This window comes from Scardinius erythrophthalmus (assembly GCF_964197995.2).
Source record: "Scardinius erythrophthalmus genome assembly, chromosome: 1".
NCBI classification, from domain to species: domain Eukaryota; kingdom Metazoa; phylum Chordata; class Actinopteri; order Cypriniformes; family Leuciscidae; genus Scardinius; species Scardinius erythrophthalmus.
In genome coordinates, this window is record NC_138221.1 from 56,959,553 (window position 1) to 56,984,435 (window position 24,883).

General features: G+C 37.1%; 1 protein-coding gene across 2 annotated transcripts in view; it reads right to left on the reverse strand.

Annotated features, from left to right (window-relative positions):
- ttyh2l (tweety homolog 2, like) overlaps positions 1–22,694 on the reverse strand; it is a 58,463-nt gene extending 35,769 nt beyond the window's left edge. For both annotated transcript variants that reach the window (XM_081388877.1, XM_081388878.1), the window contains exons 1-2: positions 22,229–22,694; positions 16,618–16,790 (exon numbers count right to left, since the gene is read on the reverse strand). In XM_081388877.1, coding sequence (XP_081245003.1) covers positions 16,618–16,790; positions 22,229–22,357 — 302 coding nt within the window. In that variant the 5' untranslated portion in view covers positions 22,358–22,694. The remainder of the gene's footprint in view (positions 1–16,617; positions 16,791–22,228) is intronic.
- Between the last annotated feature and the right edge of the window lie 2,189 nt (positions 22,695–24,883).

Consider the following 24,883-nt stretch of genomic DNA (forward strand, 5'->3'; position numbering starts at 1 on the left):
TTTCCAACTTTTCTTTTCTAGTTAATTAAGTTTTAAAAAACTAATATTGAAGATGGAGATTAGAAAACCTAAATATAGGCTAAATTAGAAAATGTTCAGTAGATTATTTATCTGTCTTCATTTTTATAATTTTTTTTAATAGGTTTATAAGTGCTCCTCAGAAAATAATTACTTTTATTTTATTACCAATAACTAGCCCCAGAATGAATCTGCGGACCTTTTTATGAAAAAATGGAATTTGTATGCAAGCACCAATGGTATTCATGGCATGATTTCATAATCCTTCTGTTTTTTACCTCTAGTATTTTTCCCTTGTCCATGCCATTATTGCCATTACTGACTGACTCAAACTTAAAAATGAGACAAAACAAACTGGGTCGACAAAGGACATTGTCACCCACAAATCCAGTTTCAGCTGAAAAGCATGAATTTGAATGCTGTGCAATGTGCATAATTAAAATAAAGGCTCTACTGCATAAACAAGTGATGTACAAAATGCAACAGCAAATGAAATAATGTGTCTGTCCAACAGTTAAAACATACATAATACATGATACCAGAACATGGTAAATGACATATTTATAGCATTTTTAATTTTTTTTCCTCAAAGCATCTCATGGGCCTGACTGGACTCTTTTGTCTTTGACACCTCTGTTCTCACTAACACACTGTACACCTTGTTCATCCTCAAACACACACATGAACACCCACATAAAAACACCTTCAATGCAAATTAAGAAACTAAGAAACCCACTGTAAATATAAGACATCCACAGTGGAGACTGAGCAGATGGCATACACTGTCCTGCTAAAGTAACTCCTCAACAGGGTGTGCGTGTGTGTGTGTGTGTGTGTGTGTGTGTGTGTGTGTGTGTGTGTGTGTGTGTGTGTGTGTGTGTGTGTGTGCAGGTGGTCTGAGTGAGAATCCTGTCTCTGATTTCCCCTAAGCATGATGGATTCCTGGCTCTTTCCTTATATCATTACTACAACTCCCTCAGGCCAGCAGCATTTCTGCTCCCATTAGCAATTGAGTGCGCTAGCCTGGCTTTCACCCTCAAGCTGCTGAAATCACTGCTCATCTGGATGCATCTCACCTACAAACTGCATTTCTCCATTAATTGAAGTGCCAAAAGCAAATAAGGTGCAAATTTGAAAAAAATGATTGGACACAGTGAACATTTAAACAAGTGAAAGTGCAAAGATTTAAATAGTTCTTAAAGAAGTGGATTATACAAACACTGCCTGTGGTGTTTTTAAAATGTTCATAGGGATAGTTTACCCTAAAATGAAAATTAAAGGGCTCCTTTAATGCCCTTTTCACAAGATTTAAATTAAGTCTCTGATGTCCCCAGAGTGTGCATGTGAAGTTTTAGCTCAAAATATCCCCCAGATAGTTTTTATAGCATGTTAAAATTGTCACTTTTTGCGGATGAGCAAAAACTCGCAGTTTTTGAGTACGCCCCTTTTAAATGCAAATGAGCTGCTCCTCCCGGCACAGAGGGCGGAGCTTCGAGAGCTTGTGGGTGTTAGCAGCTCCGATTACCTCACACAATCACTGAAAATTTCAAAAACCTTTATGTTTAGCCTTTTATGTTCAAATCGGAGTCGGAAAAAGATGGAGAGACTCAAGAAGAAGTGACAACATGTAGAATGCAACAGGACATTTCTGAATGGTTAGTTGATGAATTTATATAGCTGAGGTGGAGTTAACTATCTTCTAGTCATTGATTAGCATATTCTGTCATGATAATCTATAAATCACGTTCCCGGGGGCGGGGTTTATGTAAATTTTAAGATTATTGATGTCACTAACCCATGAAGAAGCTCATTTTAGTCCCTACCATCTGTTTGTTGTAGTCCTTAAAAAGCGATTTCTGTAAAAGAAAATATCGCCCTTTGCTTTGAACTTTGAGCGTCGTAACTTTGCAGATGTTCTTAATGCTCAAACAGCAACATTACACACTAACTAAAGTTAAAAAAGTGAAATCATAATCAACCACCCCTTTAAGTTATCATGTACTCACCCTGATGTTGTTCTAATGCCCTTCTATCTTTTTCAGAACACAAAAGGAGAATTATAAAAAAAAAATCCCGCTCACGCTCGTACACATGATGGCAGTAAGTAGCGACCAGCATCAAGAAAATCATTTTAAAAAAGATGCAAATGTATCACAGAATGATCTAATGTCATATATTATAAGTGTAGGGGTATAAGATAGGGTATGGTGAAAAACAAACTGAAATTTTATGTAATATCTAACGAAAATCCTGACCTTGGCCGTTGGTCTTCTGTGCACAGCTACGCGTTCGTGAGACTCTATTAGCATCGCAGTTCACTCCGACTCGCCCAGAAAAAGCAAACAAGTTGTGAGAAATCAAGAATAATAAAAACACTACATGAAATACAAGGCCTAGAAATCCCAAAAAAGTGTCGGTTTTCTTTCTTCACCAAGTTGAATATCTCTGGTATCAGATGACATTCAGAATGACTCAGACGCGATAACTTCACAGCGTGTACAAATAACAAGGTCACATGAGACACAGCCAGCTTCTAACCGTGTACAACTATATTCTCAGAAGGCGAAGCACTGCTACTTCTGCGGAGTGATTTACTCCAACTCTGAGCGAACTCTCTGCTCTTCACCACGGGGCTTCTCAGGTGCTGCGAGCAAATCCCTCCGCCCAAGTAGCAGTGCTTCGCCTTCTGAGAATATAGTTCCCAGATTGAATACGGTTAGAAGATGGCTGCGTCTCATGTGACCTTGTTATTTGTACACGCTGTGACTATACATATCACAACATGTAAATAGGAAAATGTTGGAGTTATTTTGTCACTTATTGGGAACAGTATGCTAGCTGGAGCCGTTTACCTCCAGTCTTTGTGCTAAGCTAGGCTAGTGGTGGGTGCGTCAGACAGAGTTACGGCACGCATGGAGATGAGAAGGGTATGTATGGACGTATCTAACTCTGGGGGATACGGTGAATAAGCTAAAGTCCCAAAAAGTCGGCGTGTTCCTTTAATGTTAGTATGGAAAGATCTGCATAGATATCCTTCAAATCTTCTCCTTTTGTATCCAATAGATACAAATAAATAACAGTGAGGTCTGATATCACAGCTAGAGACTGGTGATCCTCCTCTAAGCTGTCCATTGCTTCAGTAAACACTTACATGCTCCCGCTGAGCACTGATAGAGCGTTGAAAGGATAAAGTGCCATTTAAACGCCTAATATGTCCAAACGTGCAAATGAGAGACACACTATCTCTATAAACTGCAGGGTCAAGTGCTGTTCAGAAGCTGGATCAGAATTAGAGGGTTCAGTTTCCTGAATCTTCACCCATCAGCCATCTCTGCAGGGCTTTAATGGGGTCGGAGCTGTCATTAGACCACAGGGCACAGCTAACTGAAAAGAACGTTTGTTTATGATTAGCAAAAATTGAGATAAACTGGACTATGGGGTGAAAGGGGCTAATGTTTTTCTGTAAATGTGAAGGAAAAGTGGCTAAAGGAGACAACTGGCTTCTGATATACAGTACATGAGAATGGTATTTACCTACACTGTAAAAACTAAAGGAGCCTCAAATATCCTGTTGGATACTCAAGGAACTTCAAAATGTAATTTTGGTGCCTCAAAGCTCTTTCTCCTATAGTAGGGTTACTGGGGGAGCATTGACAATATTTGAGGTTCTTGCTGGAACTTATGGGATCCTTTAAGCACTTTGTATTTACTTCAGAGGTTCTGGAGTCACCTTTTCATTACCATGAGACCTCGAAGTGCTTTGGGGGAAAATAGAGGAACTTGAATGCGATAAAAGGGTTATTGGAAGATCTTTTAACATTTAAGTGGTTCCTGGAAGATCTCTTATGTTAAAGCCAGCATCTGGAGGAACCCAATGGTTCAGAGAGGCCAGAATAAGATTATTATGATCCTATTATTATTACTATTATTATTGTTACAGGCTATACTTAAGTTTGATTCAGTATACATACCCAGATGAAAAAGACGTACTATTAAATGTATTAAAAATGTACTTGAGTGTGTTTTTAGTAGACCTACAATACAAATATACTTTTAATGCATTTTTAATAGGCTACATTTAACAGTAGCCTATACGTCTTTTTCACTTGGGTAGCATTTATTTAGTAGGCCTATAGGCCTACTTTATTAAATAATTTAAACCTTAAACAACAACACAAAATAATAATAATATTAATAATATGAAGAAGAAGAACCAGGAGGAGAGAGTTTTATTCTGTTTTATTTTATTCGAAACTGCTGCTATTCCTCTGCTGTCGTCACTTCAGTGATGCTCGCGCTGCTCGCGCGCAACAAAGATCGACGTCATCGGGTTTGAACTTTGAAAGTAACGGCTCTCCTCATCAAAGCTTCCGCCGTTTGTTCGGCTCTCCATTACAAGGTTTGTAAACTCGCCAAATATATATAAATACAGAGTATACTCACTATATATTCAAACACACATATATAAACTAAATCTATTATACACTACGTTTTTACAGTGTTTACCCCTCGTTTATGGCACACTATCTGGTATGAAGGTTTTAGCCGCGATGTTAAATACGTTGATCTAACGAACAAATGGAAATTATTGACTTATTGTCTTAGATTGATTTAGTCATTCAGTTCAACATATTCCTTACATCTGTGTCGTCAAATTGCTGATATAGCCTAACTAATTTAGCTGAATAACAAAAGCAGGTTAATATAGTTTGGTCTGTTTTTGTTTAGCCTTACTTTAACTTACTAGCAGCTAAGTTACATGTGCCCTCATTCTCTCAAATACCATTTTAAAGCCATTTATGGTCAATAAATATTTTGCTTTGTTCTTTTGTTTCCCCAGAACAACCATTCCATTTCTAAAATAATCTGAACATTTCAGTGGCAACACTGAATTACAGTAAGTTACCTGCACCACATGCAAGTACTTTATTACTATGAACTTTCTCTGTGTGAAATTGTATTGTTTGACTGTGTACTTGTGTTTTTTAATCAGTTATTCTCTGAAAATCTTCCCTCATGCTCTCAAATCTCATTAATGTTACTCAGAAAAATAATATCACATGTTTGGTTCACAAATAATGCTATATTTTTAGGATCTTTTCTGGGACATTTTTGGAGCTTAACCATTTTTACATAAATTGTTTCATTGAATTGAACCAGACAAGTGTACATAAGAATGGTTTCATGAATGATTTACACTATTTTCTGCTTGTGTTTCATGCAGTGTCAGCGATCGGTGACTGGGGTTGCATTATGCCTGAGATCTGCTTTTGGGTTCCACAGACAGAAAGTCAAACAGGTTTGGAACATCACAATGCTTAGGAAATTATTTAAATTTCACAACTATCAGTTTAATAACATTACTAACAGTACATTTTGTACTTTGCAGAGATCTCGGTAAGCTGAATACAAGTTTGATCAAGAATAAAAATCCTCCAGTAGACCTGAAAATCATTGAAGTGCCTGGACCATCCACCAGAAAAGAGGAAAAACAAACGGAAAACGAATCTGCTGTACCTTTTCACTTTTCTAACTCTTTAAGTACCTCACACCAACTTGGTCCCATAGTGACATTTTTGACCACAAACGAAATTACTGATCGTGTGAATTCTTATTGAAATGACTGAATTCACCAGTGAACATTCACAGAACAACAGATAATTTTACTGCACCTTAACTCTGTTTCCGGGTCGAAGCCTCTACTTCCTCTATCTTGTTTCATGAGAATACTCAACAACCATTTATGAACACTGTTGATTCAAGTCACACATTTAAGCTTTTCAAAAGCCACAGTGTACATTACAGTCTCACGGCATCCCGGACTTCAACATTTTATGAATCAAAACAGCTGAATAACTAACCATCTGAGATTTCGGTATAGAGATAAAGGTTAGGATCATAATTTTCAGGAATATTACGGCATAATGAGTGTATATTAGCACTGTTTGTTTGTTTGTTTGTTTGTTTTTGGCATCTGATAGAGCTTTTGGACTTGGAAACAGTGATGTCAGACTTACCATCGGCCTGAAACACAAATGTTTTAAAGTTAAGTGAAGATGGACATTTTTAATTAGTCAAAATGTATTTTTTTTTTTTTTTTTTACATTGTTTTATTTTGTGGAACATGTGTTTCCATGCATTTTGTTGAGATGTCATTTCTTGTTTATCTATTGTATGGTTGATTATTCATGTTGCTTATGTATTATTCTATTTTTTGTGTATTCATTGATATTAATTGTTAGCTTTTTTTCCCATGTGCATGGAAGTGTATGTATAAAAATGAATATCAAATATGTAATAAACAATTCTTATTTTGTATTTGGTTCAATTTGTTTATTATAATAGAAGTTAAAGGTAACCATAGTAACAACATGAAATTAAATATAAAAAAAAAATGAAATTTGGTTCCTGGAGGCACCCAAAGTGGTTCCACACAGTGCCTAATATAAGAGTTCCTCAGGAAACCTGTGTGGTTCCTCAGAGAACTGCCCCTTTTTAAAGGGTGCCTAGAGGATCTACAGACGGTTCCGCCGGTGTGGCGAAGTGAAGAACCCCAAAAGGTTCCTCCAGGCACCTTTTATTTTTACAGTGTACATCCAAGTGTTTTAGAAGGAATGGAGCCACTGAAAATAAAAACTATCCCTGTTCTGATTAAAAATGGTAATATAATGGAATTAAAGAGCGCCTTAGAGCTGATGGGTTAATCCAATAAGGACGACCACGGGCCACCTGACACAAACATGAATGAGATAAACAGCCACATTATTGAGTTAAGGTCTTAGTATAACAGTGTCTTAGCTTAAGAACGTGTTCTGCTGCAGTCCATCCCCACTACAGCGCACATGCACCTTCACGCAGGGTCGCAACCACCACATACTTTTAGAAATGTAATGTATGTGTCCAAAATTCACATAAGTGGTCAACTGGTATGGATTTACTTAAGGAATATCTCATCCAAAAATGAAATTCACCTCCTGAAGACATTTACAAGAAGTTTGGTCTGAAGAACAAACTCAAATTCAAGTTATTCAGGTCATCAGAAAATGAACATAGAAGTAACACAAGCACATGTGATGTTTATCTGTGATAGAGAGGAAACAGTAAGAGGAAGGTGATGTCATATAGTAAGTGGAGGAAATGAGAAAACTGAGCTTGCAACTTGATGCTTTCACTAAACCCTCAGACTATAATTATATACAATAAGAAAGATAATACTGAATAATCACACTGAACATGTTTTTGAGTTTAAAAACACAACACACGTTTTTAAAATGTTTAAAAAGTTACGAACTCTTTTAAATTTGTTTTTAGAACACTGTCGCTGTGTCCGAATATATATATATATATATATATATATATATATATATATATATATATATATATATATATATATATATATATATATATATATATATATATATATAAGAGAACTTTAGTGTGACCTTCTATCTATCAGGCATGGGCTAAAGCCACAAAACTCCAATTTAGATTTTATATAGGTCTTTAAAAGAGCCAATTATTAATAATAAAGTGTGTTAGAAAGCATGTACAATAGTAAAAGGTTAAGTCAGACTTTATGCTAACAGATCACGCAGTAGCAGTTAACATGACAATGGCCCTGTGTCTGGAATGTGGAATGCTAACTCAATCACGACCCAAACTTTCATGACTGTCACAAGATGAACACTCTGCCATTTCAATTTAGCACTTAAAGGCACAATATGTATTTTTTTGCTTTAAAAATATAAAAAATCACTATATCTATGTTATATATTTTTTAAAGTTGTGTATTTACATTATCCCGACAGTTCCAATTAACTTCTAAATCCAGAGAAATTAATATTTTAATTCGAAGACACGGACCATGTCTTTATTTCCGTTTTGTCGCAGTCAATGGCGTCATATCCGCGTTGTCCCTGGTTTCCGCCTATGGTTTCCGCTCGTACTGCCATAGCAACCAGAGCTATGAGCAGAGCCCTCTGATTAACCAAAGCGACAGACGCAGACAACTGTGGAGTTCGCAATGTCTATTTGCACGCTGTTGTTGTTTCGTTCAAACATTATGGACCATGGCAAGCAGACTTTGGATAAAAAAGGATAACTAAAATGAGAATCAATATCAGCGCGGTGTTTTCGAGATGCCGAGAGCAGACAGTTTATAAACGAGAGCTCCACGTCCGAGACTTCGACCGCTTCTACATGTACTTTATTAAACAGGTGAGCACATTTACATAAAACTAACCAATGTTATATAGTTCAACAATGATAAAATGTTATAATATGATCTGTATGTTATTCTCATGTTGATGTAGCTTACTGCTAGTCTCATACAGATGAACAACAAACTAACACATAAATTTCAACACATTGAAATGCAGTTTAGTGTGCTAAATGTAATGTTAGACCAAGTGAAACAGCGCTGCGTTACCTCACAAGTTTAATTTGTCTAATAAACTGACCTGTGGGTAGTAATTCTGCACTCGCGTGTAACGTTAGTTCGGTTGGATGAAATGTCCATATTCCTTTTATATCCGCGGGAGCTCGCGTCGCGTTTGGAGCTGATAGCTGTCTCTTAGCAATCCTGAACTGCTTCATATCACAGTCATGATAAAAGCATCGATGTATTCAGTCATCCATAAACATTATTAGATCGGCCGGCTTGACGTTGACGACAAGAACCATAATTCTTAGCATGTGTTGCGTCATCAAACTACGCCTTTGTTATTGTAAGACGTTAGCGACCCATAGTGGACAAAAAAATTCCATACTGTACATTTAAGCAAAAGCATTTGTTCTCTTTTATTGACACAATGTGAACGCAAACAGTGTTAGCAGTGTGCTAACTCTCCAATGCTCTAGAGGTTTGAGCCTCTGGGAAGATTGATTTATAGGTTCTCTTGAGGGTAGGAACTAAGCTTTAGGATATCACTCATGCACATATCCTACCAGAGACGAATCTCACTTTCTGTATCCTGAACCTGTTCCATATCTCACTGTTAACATGATCTCTAACAGTCTTTGTGCATAAGAGATCCTGACGTGTTTTAATTCTAATGACAAGCACTGGACATCATGAATCATGTCACACGTGTGTTCTGGTTAGCAGAGAATGATTTTGTCGACATATCCGGCTCAAAGAGAACAGAGGTGTAGGAGGATTAATTCGCACAAAATTAGAATTGAGTTTCCATCTTAATTCCTACCATTCGGAGCTGAATGCAGTGGTTCGTGCTCTGATTTGCACCGCCGTTTGGGAGAACAAGGAACTGTGCACGAGGTCACAGCACACAAGCTTAAATACTAAAAATATCTCTTCCACAGCTAACATCTCACCCATGAACCTGTCGCATAACAAATCCAATCCAAATGCACCATTATCCATGGTAAAATACTGCTGATGTCCTAAATGAAACGCCACAGGTTAAACCTTAAACGCATACCTCGGGTCTTTATCGACCCGGGACGTCATTCACAACCCTCCCCCTCATTCATTTTTTTTTAAAGTTAGACATTAACCTTCTTAGTACTCCTCAACCAATTCATTGTAAACAATATAACAAAAAAAAAAAATTCAATTATAAAAGAATGTCTGTTTTCTAATAAATAAATAATAATAATATATATATATTTTTTTTAAAGTGTATAGGGTCGCTAGCGACTCAAGCTATGTAATTGTGTAAGTAATTTTTTTCTGTGAAACAATAGTTGAACCTCAATAAATGCAATTACAACCAACTAGGCTTCCCAACATCACGTTTAGGTCTAGTGGTATGAGTGTGTGTGAAGTGAGCAGTGTTCTCAGCTGGAGTTGTTGGTGTGCATTAGCCTGACGTCGTCATACTCAGATTCTAGTCAGAATATGAGTCTGATACTGCTCAGTGTTTCCCCTATAAATTTTTCCAGCAGCGGTGCTGTTACGTGCCGGAGGTTGTTACCAAGCCGCTCGCGGGGGGTCCGGGGGCATGCACCCCCCCTGGAAGAGTTTTTTTTTTAATAACCCCTTAAACCATGACTTCTGGCAAGTTTTGTGGATAGAAATGTACATTTTGAGACATACATTTTGAGGCTCAAATGTAAGAAAGGGGCACTATGTCAAAAAAAAAAAAATTATATTTATATATATATATATGTATATATATATTACGGCTGGGAATCGATTAAAAAAATAACTAATTAATCGCACAATTTGCTGTGATTAATCGCAATTAATTGCATTTCCTCCAAACTTGTAGCCTAATCATCAATATTTAAATGTAGAATCACTAATTAAATCAAACACACAAAAAAGGGGGAAAAAAGAAAAATGTCCACACAAATTGGACAGAAAATAGCCCTATATTAAAATATAAAACATCAATATATTATTCTTCATTAAGTTCTATGCAACATACTCAGATTTAACAGATTTATTTTTTGACTAATTATCAAAATAAAGTATAGTCATACAAAGCTATTATTACCAGAGTATGTGATCAGAGCAGGTCATTTTACCATGCATGGCTATACCATCTCAGCAAGCAGAAGTCTTCTACTGAGAAATTTCATGTTATTTGAGCAGGACTTTGCTTTTCCAGTGCATGATCGGTACATGATTGGAGCGTTTGGGCCGTTAACCACAGAGCAGAACCATAGGAGCAGAACGCGCATCGCAAACATGGAGTGGAACATTGAGCAGAGAGCGCAGTGCGCCGACACACACTCACACACACACGGAACCGAGAGCGCGGCGCAAACACGGAGCGGAAAAGACTCGCACGTGAAGTTACCAAAACAAGCTGCGCGAGAATGAAACCTTATTGCCGCCGAATACGGAGGGGCGGGACGGCATATTTTCCATAGACAGTAAAAAAATGGACACAGCGACCCCATAGACTTCAACGGAGAAAAGTTCGTACCGCTTTCTCCTTTGCACAAGCGCTTGCTCGCTCTCCCGTGGCGTCTGTCGTTGCTATACCAACCATGAACTGAGGCGCGCCTGAAAACATTTTGATCTGTCCATGCTGAAAACGCGCGCGCCGCGTCGCTTCTATTATGAGCGCACTTGCCGCGCGCCCACATTTGAAATATTTGCATGTGAACGGCGCCTTTTATGGCAACGTGTGTAAGTGAATGTCGTGATATTATTGATCATGTGAAGATTTTGCAGCGGCGCTGAAAATCCAGCGGCGGCGCTGCGCCGCTGCTTAATACATTGTAGGGGAAACACTGCTGCTCCATTAGGCTGTGATTATGGGCGTGTTTCAACCAAACCAGGAAAGAAAATGCCTCTGCACTCAATTGGATGGACCTACAACCAATCAGTGCAACGGAGTAAGTGATGCATGTTCTTCATTCATCTTTCCGTTCGACAAATGCCTTGATCGCGGTTCTCTGTTCCTCTTTTAAAATCAATGCGCTGTTGAAATCTTCTATAACAGACGCGATGGTGGAATCTACAAATCTCAATTCTCCAGCGGCAGCCATCTTTGTTGTAAACGAATTCAACCCAAGCACTCTTTGGTGACATGGATGATTACGTTACTGTTGATCATCTGTCCATCCTCGTATAAATGCCCTGACAATTTGATTGGTCCGAACAGCTCTGGTTTGAGCATAGTTGCTCCACAACGGATCAAGTTCAGACCGGTGACCTCAAATGTTGTGGGCGGGGCTAAGTTTGGCTGGCATCCAAGCTAGGTGTGCATGGAAATGCAGTAAGATGGGAAGCATTCCATGTCTTTCAATCACTAAGAACCCATGTACTCAGTCCAAGTCTTTTGGCAACCGTGAGAGGATCGGTAAACTTTTAGTGTCCCTTTAGGAACATGCAAGGGGTTTCGTACCCTCACTGGTGACTTGGATGTGACCCCCAGGATGTGACTTGACAGTTTTGTCATTGAGCTGACACACATGGCATGACCGGACTTCTCCTGTGCCAGTCTTTCAGTGCACTGTTGCTGAGTCAACTGAGTTTGGATGTGCTTTAAACTTCATAAAGCTGGATGATAGTCACACCAGTGTGCCAAAAACTTCGCCGTCTGCCACTTTCTGTTCCTAGAGTTGTGTCAGAGGAATTAAATCGCTTGCAAGCAGCCAGGGTGATAGAACACATCAATGTCTCTGCATGGGTGTCTCCGATTGTTGTTATGCAGAAAAATCAGGTGAAATTAGGATGTGCGCTGACCTCAGAGAGCCAAATAAAGCAGAGATTGTGTACTCTTTTCTACTTTCTGCTCTAAAATTCTCTACTCTTTTAACTCTTTTTTTCTAGAATCGACCTGACTAATGCTTAATACCAAGTGCAGCTGCATGAGGACATTTCCTCCTTCATGAGGATTTCCTCCTTCACCCAAGGGACTGGAAGAAAAACAACTTAGCATTGAGCCCTGATATATTAAAGCCACAGCTAAATAAGTAATTGATTACAAATAGTTTACAGTGTGTAAAGATTGTTTTAAGTTCACTTAAATAAAAGTTAAATGTTTTAAAGCCTAATAAATGTTAAAATGTATAGCTTTCAATTATACTGTAATGCTGAATGGATATGTTACATATGTTCCTCACAGACATACATTTATATATTTATATATATATATATATATACACTCACCTAAAGGATTATTAGGAACACCATACTAATACTGTGTTTGACCCCCTTTCGCCTTCAGAACTGCCTTAATTCTACGTGGCATTGATTCAACAAGGTGCTGAAAGCATTCTTTAGAAATATTGGCCCATATTGATAGGATAGCATCTTGCAGTTGATGGAGATTTGTGGGATGCACATCCAGGGCACGAAGCTCCCGTTCCACCACATCCCAAAGATGCTCTATTGGGTTGAGATCTGGTGACTGTGGGGGCCATTTTAGTACAGTGAACTCATTGTCATGTTCAAGAAACCAATTTGAAAGGATTCAAGCTTTATGACATGGTGCATTATCCTGCTGGAAGTAGCCATCAGAGGATGGGTACATGGTGGTCATAAAGGGATGGAATGGTCAGAAACAATGCTCAGGTAGGCCGTGGCATTTAAACGATGCCCAATTGGCACTAAGGGGCCTAAAGTGTGCCAAGAAAACATCCCCCACACCATTACACCACCACCACCAGCCTGCAGAGTGGTAACAAGGCATGATGGATCCATGTTCTCATTCTGTTTACGCCAAATTCTGACTCTACCATCTGAATGTCTCAACAGAAATCGAGACTCATCAGACCAGGCAACATTTTTCCAGTCTTCAACTGTCCAATTTTGGTGAGCTCGTGCAAATTGTAGCCTCTTTTTCCTATTTGTAGTGGAGATGAGTGGTACCTGGTGGGGTCTTCTGCTGTTGTAGCCCATCCGCCTCAAACTCGGTTGTAACGAGTGGTTATTTCAGTCAAAGTTGCTCTTCTATCAGCTTGAATCAGTCGGCCCATTCTCCTCTGACCTCTAGCATCAACAAGGCATTTTCGCCCACAGGACTGCCGCATACTGGGTGTTTTTCCCTTTTCACACCATTCTTTTTAAACCCTAGATAGATCGCTGCGAGATCTAGTGAAAAACATTCACATTTCTCTGTTATTCACGGATCAAACAGCGCTGACGTGGAAACCAGGAAGAAACATTGTCACATGAATGAACTATCCAGTGTCCACAGATCTGCAATATTCACCATGGATTTACTGTAGTAACACTAACTGCAACTTTGGAAGTTTGGCAGGAATAGTAGGCTATAATGCTTTCAAGTAACATTATGTCGGATTTATTTCGACATTATGAATAACATTGCTGCCCTCAAATGTTAATCTGAACTAAAATAAACATTTGTTTATTAGCACAAAATATTACATTTAATTTTTTCCAAGGAGCTGTTTTGTTTTATATGCTCCTTAGAAGAGTCAATTATAGCTCCATCATTGCTCAAAGAAAAAAATGTCATACTTTATGATGTTAGTTCTAATAAAAAAAGAATAAAAAAAAAAAAAATCAAGGAAATTTCTTTGGCATTTCTTTCTTTTTGCTGTATCGAAAACGTACCGAACCGTGACACAAGTGTATCGTATTGAACCGAACCGTGAATTTTGTGAACCGTTACACCCCTACACTGTTTATTTTCTGGCCTTGAGTTGGACAATAAAGTTGAAATGTAATTTCAAATGGTTTTCAAGCAGAGAGAAGAGAAACATTGCTCATTCAAAGCACTGAAAGCAGTGATTTATGTTTTCTTTTTCAGGTTTGAAAATGCCATATCCAATACCCTGTACCATTCAATTTTATTTTATTTAATGACATTTATGTCAAAGATACAGTAGAGTGATAATACACACATAGCAGCCAATAAAATCTGTTGTTCGATATCTGACTGCTTGTATTGCCTCATGACTGATGAAAAATTTGCCTTGTTGTGTGCAGTAGAATTTTGAAGCATCGCAATGCATCGTAGAATCGAATTGTATCGAATCGTTACCTGGTGAATCGTAATCGAATCGAATTGTGAGGGCAGTGCCAATGCACACCCCTAGAGCAGATTGTGAAATACTCAGACCGGCCCGTCTGGCACCAACAACCATGCCACGCTCAAAATTGCTTAAATCACCTTTCTTTCCCATTCTGACATTCAGTTTGGAGTTCAGGAGATTGTCTTGACCAGGACCACACCCCTAAATGCATTGAAGCAACTGCCATGTGATTGGTTGATTAGATAATTGCATTAATGGGAAATTGAACAGGTGTTCCTAATAATCCTTTAGGTGAGTGGGTATATATATATATATATATATATATATATATATATATATATATATTAGGGGTGGAGCCGAACCCGAATACGGTATTCGGAAAGGCACAAATAACGTGTTTTTTACGAATACTTATTTCGAACAAATACTTTTTAAAATATTTGTATTCGGGAACAAGAAAAACTTTATATCAAAAAGCTGCGTTTCCTCATGAGACCGCAGTGCAGAGTGAGTGAGTGAGTGAGTGAGTAAAAGAGGTGACTGACACCTCTTCATAGTTCATAAGCGCTGAGACATAGCGACTGGCGGTGCTGCTGATGTGGTGGCTGTAAATCCACTTGTTGATAAGAAAGGAGGAAAGAGCCACATATGGAAATATTTTGGATTAGGCTAATATCACGTTGTCATAAGGGGCCGTTCACATAGCGCGGTTTTTGCGCGTGCAGATTTCAAATGTAGGCGCGCTCGTTTTTCCAGGCGCGCCTATGGTTGCATAGCAACGACAGACGCAGGTTTAAAAAGCCCTTTTAAAATTAAATATGAATGCAGTTTTGGATCAAATAAAAGTACAGTCAAGTCAAATAAAACACGTTTTATCTCCTGTATAGTTTGGTAACAAAGATACCATTCATTAACATTACTTAATGCTTTATTAAACATCAACACATTGAGCGAACAATATATTTTTACAACATTAATTAATGTTTGTGAATGTTATTTATTACAAACATTCGATTGGTCATGTTTGTTCACTTCATTCATTGTGCATTAAATAATGTTAACAGAAATAATGTTAACTTTTGATTTTAAAAATGTATTTTTAAATTAACCCAAGGAGAATAATTGCGACAGTATAATTGTTTATTGTTAGGTCACTTTATCTTATGTTATCTAACAAATGGAATCTTATTGTAAAGTGTTTTTAATACTACAGTTTCCATCTTTTGTAATCTAAATTAAGCTTTGGTACCAAAATAGGTACAGAGAACCGTGGATTTTCACTGGTAGCCTATACCGAATACTGAAATTTTGGTATCGTGACAACACTAGTAGCTCTGTTAGCTCGGTAATTTAGACAATAGGCTGTTGACAGAGTAACGTTAACGTAGGTAATGGCTGTTATGTTTTTTTTCTTTTCAATGACGTTCCTTGTTACATGTTCATTGCTTGATTTATGGAAAAACATCAACCAATATTGCATATCCATAATTATTATAATGGATATAATTAAAGAATACTTACACTATAACGTAAATTAGAAGTGTAACGCAAAAAAAAATAGATTTTTACGGCTATTTTGAATTTTACTCGAATACAAATACAAATACAAATACAAATACTTTTCCCCCCTCAACAAATACAAATACAGATACAAATACCGGCTGCTTTGCACACCCCTAATATATATATATATATATATATATATATATATATATATATATATATATATATATATATATATGAAGAGTTCAGATGAAAAAGCCTCTAGGTGCCATCTGAAATTTTCTTCTAGAATGATCATTTTTATCAAGCAGCCATTACTCTAGTATTTTTTTTTTAGGACTATTAGATAAATAAAGTTCCAAAGAGCAGCATTTATTTGAAATATAAATATTTTAACATTAAAAACATCTTTACTGTCACTTTTAATCAACTTAATGTATCCTTGCTGAACATTAATGTCTTTAAAAAAAAAAAAAGATCTCAATGACCCCAACATTTTTCTTGTCAAAAATTATTTTAGAAAAAATGTCCATAGACAGAAAATAAATAAATAAATAAATAAAAATAAAATAGCTACGTAATCGACTCTAAAGTGTTGATGAATAAAATTATAATTAATTCAGAACTACACATGCACATGTCCTGACAGGTGCAAAACAAAGTGAATTCACTCACCATATGACCAGACCGGTGATAACAGCACTCCATGTGACACAGCAGGTGTCAGGCCTCTTGACTTCCTCATCCTCTTCCCTTCGACAGCAGCACAGGCAGGTCAGATACGCAGACAGAACCAGCAGACTCAAGCCCAGACCCAGCGCAGACACACAGGCCAGCAAGACGAGAGCCTGCCGGACAGAGTCAAGAAAACACGGGCCAGATGGTCAAATCAAACAGAGATTAGTGATGCTGCTGCAGTGTACTTTCTTAATCAGCATTTTAGTATTGCTTTCCGGTAAAAGATCATCAGAAAAAAATGCTTGAATAAAAGAAAATATATATATTTTCAGAGAATTTCCAATAGGCATTAAACGTTTGTACCAGAACACAAGACAAATAAGTGTTTTGCAGTGTAAAAATAATGCAAATGTTCTAAGCTACACTTGAACGTGGCACATTATACGTTATTTGCGATGGTATGAGGAAAGAACTGAATAGAGATGTTTTCTGAACAGTCTATATGTAGAAAATTGAAAAACAAAGGTGTTTGCATCTCTAAGAGATTATGTATCTTGACGTTGCGCATGGAACGGTTCAAGGCTGTGGGCGGATAAATCATATAATGGTTGTTATGAGGGCGTGCTTGAGCCCCCACGCGCATCGCCATGGCAACCCACATGGACTGAGGCTAAACAGAAACCTTCAGTCTTTGAGTCCAACATCATGTGATGAAAGTAAAGCACGTCAGCTCTGGAGTCTTGTGATCCATCCAAGGAGACCAGAAGGACAGCCGGATATTAGATATACAGTGTATATATATATATATATATTACATTCGATTAGATATTATTAGGTTAAGAAAACATTGCAAAGGGCTACTGCTCATTTAAATGCAAAACAAATACTTGACAAGCTTTTTAAATGTTAAAGTTGCGTCAGAGGATGGAAAAGTGTGGTTACCACAGAGTGCAAACCTCAATTTCACATTATTAAATCACAACATGCTCTTGGGAAATTCCAAGCAAAATTACTAAAATCACTAAAGGCTGGTGTGACATTATTTTCAATGGTACAGTTAAACCGCCATATAAGAACTTGGGAATTATGGTCAAAACCAAAGTGTAGAGTTAGAATAGCTCTGTTACAATAATAAAAGGTGAAAAGTAAGTTACTAATGCCGAATTTTAGTATTGATCACTGTTAATGAAAATCATATCTATCTCATGAATATCAGTTATTTGCGAGCTATTCAACTGCATGAAATGCATGAATGTGAACATGTCCTTATTTGCATGTTACTCTCTGTATGGGATAGGCTATTTTAGGCCAAATCTATAATATTAAAATAATGCCTATGTATTGTACCTGTTTTTATATTGCACGTATGATTAGTTTGTCATTATTTTCTCTTGTTTGAACAACTGAATTATCATTAACTTTAAATTGATATTTTAGTGTACTGAATTTTGATTGTTTTATAGTGTATTTTTTGTAAATAAACTTAATTGCTATAAATAAATAGCTATATGCAGATCAATTTACACTCAAGTCCTTAACCAACACATCTTACTGTAAGATGAAATATATAAAAACAAGTTTTTACATAAAAAATCAAGTAGTTTTGTACTTTGACCCCTAAACAGACACCTCGGGTGACCCGTGACGTCAATCTCTATCTCCGTCAGATCCGGGTCACTAAAGACCCGAATATGTAAAAATGATTGGCGAAACATTCATGCATTTAAGGGTTAACTCAAAAAGTAAAACAAAGTAATATTTTATTAGGGTATCTGCACTTTTATACAAATACCTGATTTTTGTCGTACACTGTCTGCAACCAAAAGTCAGAGATCTCACCACGATCTCAAACACTACACATCCACATTACTTTGTACTCCTTAATAACGGAAATTTCAGTAAAATCTAAGACATGTTGATATAGTTAAATGCAAACATGAGACCTCTATTATGTCTCCAAAGCTATAAAATAATAACTAATGCAACATCACAGTCCCCTGGACATACGTTTTCACAATTTTTAAACAACTTAATTACCAATAAACTCTGTAACCTGCAACTGACTTGCTAACCTCCTACCTACCAGAGTATGTTTGCGAACTCAACACCGGTGACAGTCATTATTACCAATAATAAAACCGTTTGATCTCTACATTTGTCCCATGCATTGTTTTCAGAGGAAGTTTATCAGAAGACCACCACTTAAAACCAAACTTCCTGCCAGTGCTAAAAAAAAACAGACATACTAAGGCAAGCCGGACGTCTATTCAGAAGGCCAAGCAATAAAGGAAATAAACATTTCATTTACATATACTTGCTTCAAAAAAATATTGTATATTGTATAATAGTAATGGCATCTAATTGCCATATTCAGCTACCATAAAAACTATGATGATACTACCAATGTACATGTCCAGAAAACCACTGGATTTATTTACCATGGTACTTTTTTAGTAAAAGAACATACTAAAATGTCATTGCTTTGATAAACGTTAAACTATGTAATAAAAAACTAAAACCACATTAAATAAGATTGTAATTTTTTGTGATGTGAATTTCAAATCGCAATGTTATCAAGATTGATAACACGCGTTTACTAAAGAAAGTATTGAAAATATGTTCAGAAGAACAATTCCTCAGATTGATTTCGATTTAACCGAGAGAAAGATGTGAAAAGCATTCTTTATTTTAGAACGAGGGATGAGATAAACTTGTGTTGCTGCTTCACTGATTTTCTCGTATAACCCAGAAAATGTGACCTTGAACAAGGAACGTAATATCCTTTATGACAAAAACCCCAGCAGAAGTATCGACTGAATCGATGAGGGAAATGTTCCTCTGGAGACTGCATTCTACTAAAGTACAAATCACAGTGTAGGGGAAACAGAGACTATTTAACGGAGATCTGACACACCACCAGACACATCTGTTTACACCAGATATTGCACATTTATAGAATTTAGTGAGAGACATTTATAATTATCACACATTTTTGGTCCCAGGATGCTGAAGGTACAAACTATATTCCATTACTGGAATGAGGAATTCTTGTCTTAGCAGTAATGGATTTGGATTATGTAAACAAAGAGATGCATATAAAGCTACAAGTCACAGATGTCAGAAGCTGTTTGAGTTCTACACAACTGCTGAGCTGAGAGAAACCAGTGATCCACAACAGAATTACATTTCACACTCATCATCCTGCATGTTTCACCACTACACCTGCAAGAACAGGCCACTGCCACAGCTGCTTACTCACAGGGGAGACCGGGGCTAGTTGTCACACGATACTTCAGTGAATATTTCTATGGGTACGTTTTTTTTTCTGTAGGAACACGTCTTAAAGGCTTGGCTAAATAGGAAAACATGGGACATGTGACACCGATTTCAGAAGATTAGAATTCCTGTAAAAAGCTATTTACAACATAATATTTTGGGGTTCATTTAAATAGTATATCTCATTTATTATAAATGATTTATTCGTGCATTTTTTTATTATTATTCATGTGTCCTCATATTGTTTAATCAGAATAACTTCCCCTCCCTCTTTCAGTGACATTTCTTCTCTTCTCTGATGATGTGTTTACTGGCGTGAGGGCGGGATCAGCCTGTCACTCACATGAGATCGACCAATAGCAAAACACAACCATTCAATCAATTCCCCAGGGACAAAATCAAGTTCGGCCCTACATTTTTTCTTGTTTGAGAAGCCGTTTCACTCGGATATAGGAGGGAAGACAAGACTAAACTTCCATCTCATGTTGACTCAAAAATGTAGCATATAAAAGCGATTTAATTGATTTTCAGATAAATGCAAATACATTATTAAAACTGATGAAACAACAAAGACTGAAGTTAAAATATATATATATATATATATATATATATATATATATATATATATATATATATATATATATATATATATTATATTATATATATATTTTTTTTTTGTGTGTGTGTGCCAAATTTGTTTTAGAGACTGGCATACAGTCAAGAGTCAACTTTAAAATTAAGTCCCGCTATGTTTTCAGGACAAAGGAGTTTTTCATTCATATCAGGTTGGAGTAAGTTGTCACACGTTTGAAAGTATTATAGTGTAGTAAATGAATGCATTATGTAGTAAATGTATGTATTAAAGGAGACATATCATGCTTTTAAATTGTTCCTTTTTACATATACATCATACATTTGTGGTCTATATAAAGCGGAACTGCAATGCTTGGGTCTGAATTCCTCATTATTATAGCTCCACGGGCCCCTTTTTTATCCCTTTTCTGAGGTGCTTCTGACAGCAACTCGTTTTGGTGCGGTCTCTTTAAATACAATTGAGACACTTCATACCCCGCCCCCCTCTCCAGGATGCAGAGGTTCAACTCCACCCCGTTCGGCCATTTTTGTAGTCTGATATCAGAGATAGGATTATCTAGCGGCACAGAAACTTTTTATTCACACGTTATTAACAAAATGTCAACAACGGAAAACTTGTCCAGCCAGCCTTACATGTTCGAGCCAGAGTCGGAGCCGGAGCGAGATGAAAATGAAGACGACGAGCCTGCAGAACAACGTCTTCATATTGGATGTATTGCAATGGTGTGTTACTGTATTTACACATGAAACTTTGGTCTTCCGACATTTTACCACCGTGTCGATTTATTTTGATTAATATGTGCAAGGGAGAGAGAGCTAGACAGCATCTGGTTTGGAGACGGTGTCTTGTTTACACTTTCGTCTGGCTCCGAAGAGAGAGTGCGAGCGCGCGCGAGACCGAGTCTCTCTCTCTGCTCGTTCTTTCAGTTAAACATGCGCCACAAGCGCGGCAGTTCATCTACAATAGACGGTGTAATGAAGCGTGTGGGTTACTACATCCAACAACCGAACATTTTAACTTACCCTCTCGTAACTTCTGCATCCTTTAGCTTGGACTACAAAATTGCAGCGAGAAATAATAATGGCGGATCGCTCGAAGTGTTGGGCTGGGAGTCAATGTCCTTATTTGGCAGTTCCGCTGCAAATACTGTGACGTGATAGTTCACAAAACGTCATAGATAACAGAAAAATCGGAACAGGTTGAAAAATATGACCAAAACAGAATATAAAGATATCAACGAAGCACCTGAAGAGAATAATTTCATATTTTCTGTACTTCTAAACACTCCAAATATACAACAAAATGCATTTAAGGGCTAAAAAAGTGCATTTAGCATGATATGTCCCCTTTAATAAATGTATTAATTATAATATTTTTTGGCCAAATGGTTTGGTATTTTACACGTTATTTTATTTTTTAAATAGAATACAGTATTTTGTTATAGTTATGTAGTTATAATTAGGCTAGTTGTAACTATTACACACACACACACACACACACACACACACACACACACACACACATATATATATATATAGTTGTAACTATTACACACACACACACATACACATACATACATACATACATACATATATGTATGTATATATACAGTTATAACTATTATAATTAAAATAGTTATTCTATAGTTGACTCTTGTATGCATGTGTGTACCAAACTGGTAACGTTTACTTAGATTTCCCCCCTCCATAAACTACAAATACATTCAACTCCTCTCACCTGCTGATAGCTGGCGTCCTCCGGTTTAAAAGTATTATCAACCGCCTGGAAATTAAAATTAAGATGCGGGAAATTGTGCAGCCAGTAGGTCCACCATGGAGCAATGTAGTCCTGTCGCGATGAGGCCATCCCGGGCGAGAAACTCAAGAACACCGCTGATCTCTGGAGCGCTCCGGTAATCCTCACTGTTCACTCACTCTATTAAAACACCAAACACAACGAAGATGCGCCACCCGAAGACGAGACGCAATGACAACACAGGGAAACACCGCACAAAAGTATTTCCCCTAGCTCTTTTCTCTTAAAAGGATGCATAACACACAAGTTGAGTGTGTGACTGCGTGCAGAGTGATCAGCTGTGACCCCTTCAGAGCTCCCTGTCCCTGACACTGACTGACTCCACGCGTCTCTCCTGCGACTGCGCACCGCACGCGCTCAGGGAGCGAGCGTCGACGGCACTGATCGCTCCGGACAAATTGCAAACTCATGTATAAACAACACCAGCAAAATGTTCAAGCAAAATGTATGGAAGCCCATGTCAGCCACATAAGGGAACAAAACCCTGCTTTGGTAAATCATAAGTAGCCTATATGACAAAAAGTCAAAATTGACATAAAATGTCTTAATGATGACAAGTCAAGGCCTGTTTCACAGACAGGGTTTAGATTGAGCCAGGATTAGATTTTAGTTCAGTTAGGATTTAAGAAGCTTTTATAAACGTGCCTTAAAAAAACATTAGCCTACTGGTGCATCTTGAGACCATGCTCGAGACACAACAAAGACATAAGAAATTTGTCACTTAACTTGCTTTCAGTTAAAACATCTCAACCATGCATTTTAGTCTGAAACTAGGTTTAAACATTGACTTTGAAAACTCAGAAAACTTGGGCTGTGGAGAAACTTTTAAAATTATGACATACTGTCAGGCCTATGAGATAAAAGGTCAAAATTATGATATAGAAAGTTATAGGCTACTTTGAAATAAAAAGTCATCATTTCGATTTTTAATCTCATAATTTCACAGTTTTATCTCAGACTTACTATGTCATAATTATGACTTTTATGTAATAATTTAGACTTATGTCAATTATTACTTAGTAGCTATGTCAAAATTATGCAGTCACACACTTTTTAAATGTGTTTTACCTGTATTTTGAATTACGCATTGCACTGTGTTGTGTTTTAGTGTTAAAGGAAATTTCCGTATAATGCCGTCCTGGAAGAAAATGACCAGTACATTTCCCGTTTTTATTTTATTTTTTACATACTCACTGATCTACTATTTAAAATGTTAAATAGTACTATATTTTAAATCTACTATTTCATACTCATTTAAAACTTTAGTGCCTCATTAAAAAAAAAAAAAAAAGCGCCTGACATTTTTTTTTTTTCAAAGTGAAAACAATTCACAGTCAAGAGAGTGCGTGCCATTAACTCTTTCACTCTTGTTCAATATTGACCTCTGGTGGACAGAAAGGGCATTTCACAAAATAATTGTCCTATTGGTTTCTAAACCTTTCTAAACCAATGACACTTTCATGTCCACAAATTCTGTTTAGCCTACGACCCGCTATTCATGTTTTAAAATCACGTTTAAATGTGGAGTACTACACTACCCACAATGCTGTAACAAAATCCACCAATCGCAGTTTGTTTTCCACCAAAACAAGTTGCTGTTACTATGGAAACAGGAATCATTTGAAACCTTTTTTTACTTACAAATAATGACTGTTACTGTCTAGTCATCTTAGTCCAGGGGTAGCAAAAAGCAGAGAGAACACAGAGAGTAAACTTCTCTACTCCAGCACTAGAAACAACATTTCACCTGAAACTAATTGAAGCCAGTTTTATTGACAAAGGAGCAAATAATGGACACACAAAATACTTCCAGAGGGAGAAAGGCCAAAATAATAAACAAAAGACTCCTATAATATTGATTATGTAAGCTATGTAAGCCTCCGCTTTGCGTCGGGGTCCCGATCAGCCTGTCGTGGTTGTATTCGCTATAACAACCGCCTCGCTCTACATTATCTCGCTTATTACATGGCTACCCATCAAATAAATCAATAATTTGACACAAAAAAAATATTGATTTAAAAAGGAGTTTATTGATTTAAAAACGACGGTATTGCTTCCGCTAAAGAAAATAGTCCGTTCCGTCTCTACGGTTAGAATCCTGCGTCCATAGCAACGCTCTGTTTTTCATGGCAACGGTGTGTTATACTTCGCACCGGTCTGTTATCAAGAAATATCAGACCGCATTCTACATTGGAATTCAATCAAGCCATGTAATACAATTCTATAAGCGCTGTGCAATCAATTACAGTGCTTTCTGGGATTGTACACATTTGTCCAGGAAAGCTAAAATGAATGGAAAATATGTAGGCCAACATTAAGAAATGTGTTCGGTACTAATTAATAAATTATTTAAAAATTAAATACAAATAAATGTTGCTTTGAGCATAATTTTTTATAAAATTAACCTAATAATATTATTTTGCAATAACACTCCATGTGTTATAAAATAGATGTGGGTGTTAAATAATTTGTTGAGCCATGTGATCACATACCGAGAGGTGGCAGTAGCACATTACAAGTCAAAGAGAAGAAAAAGATACCAGAGTGAAAGACCATGATTTCCAAAACCCCAGTGTG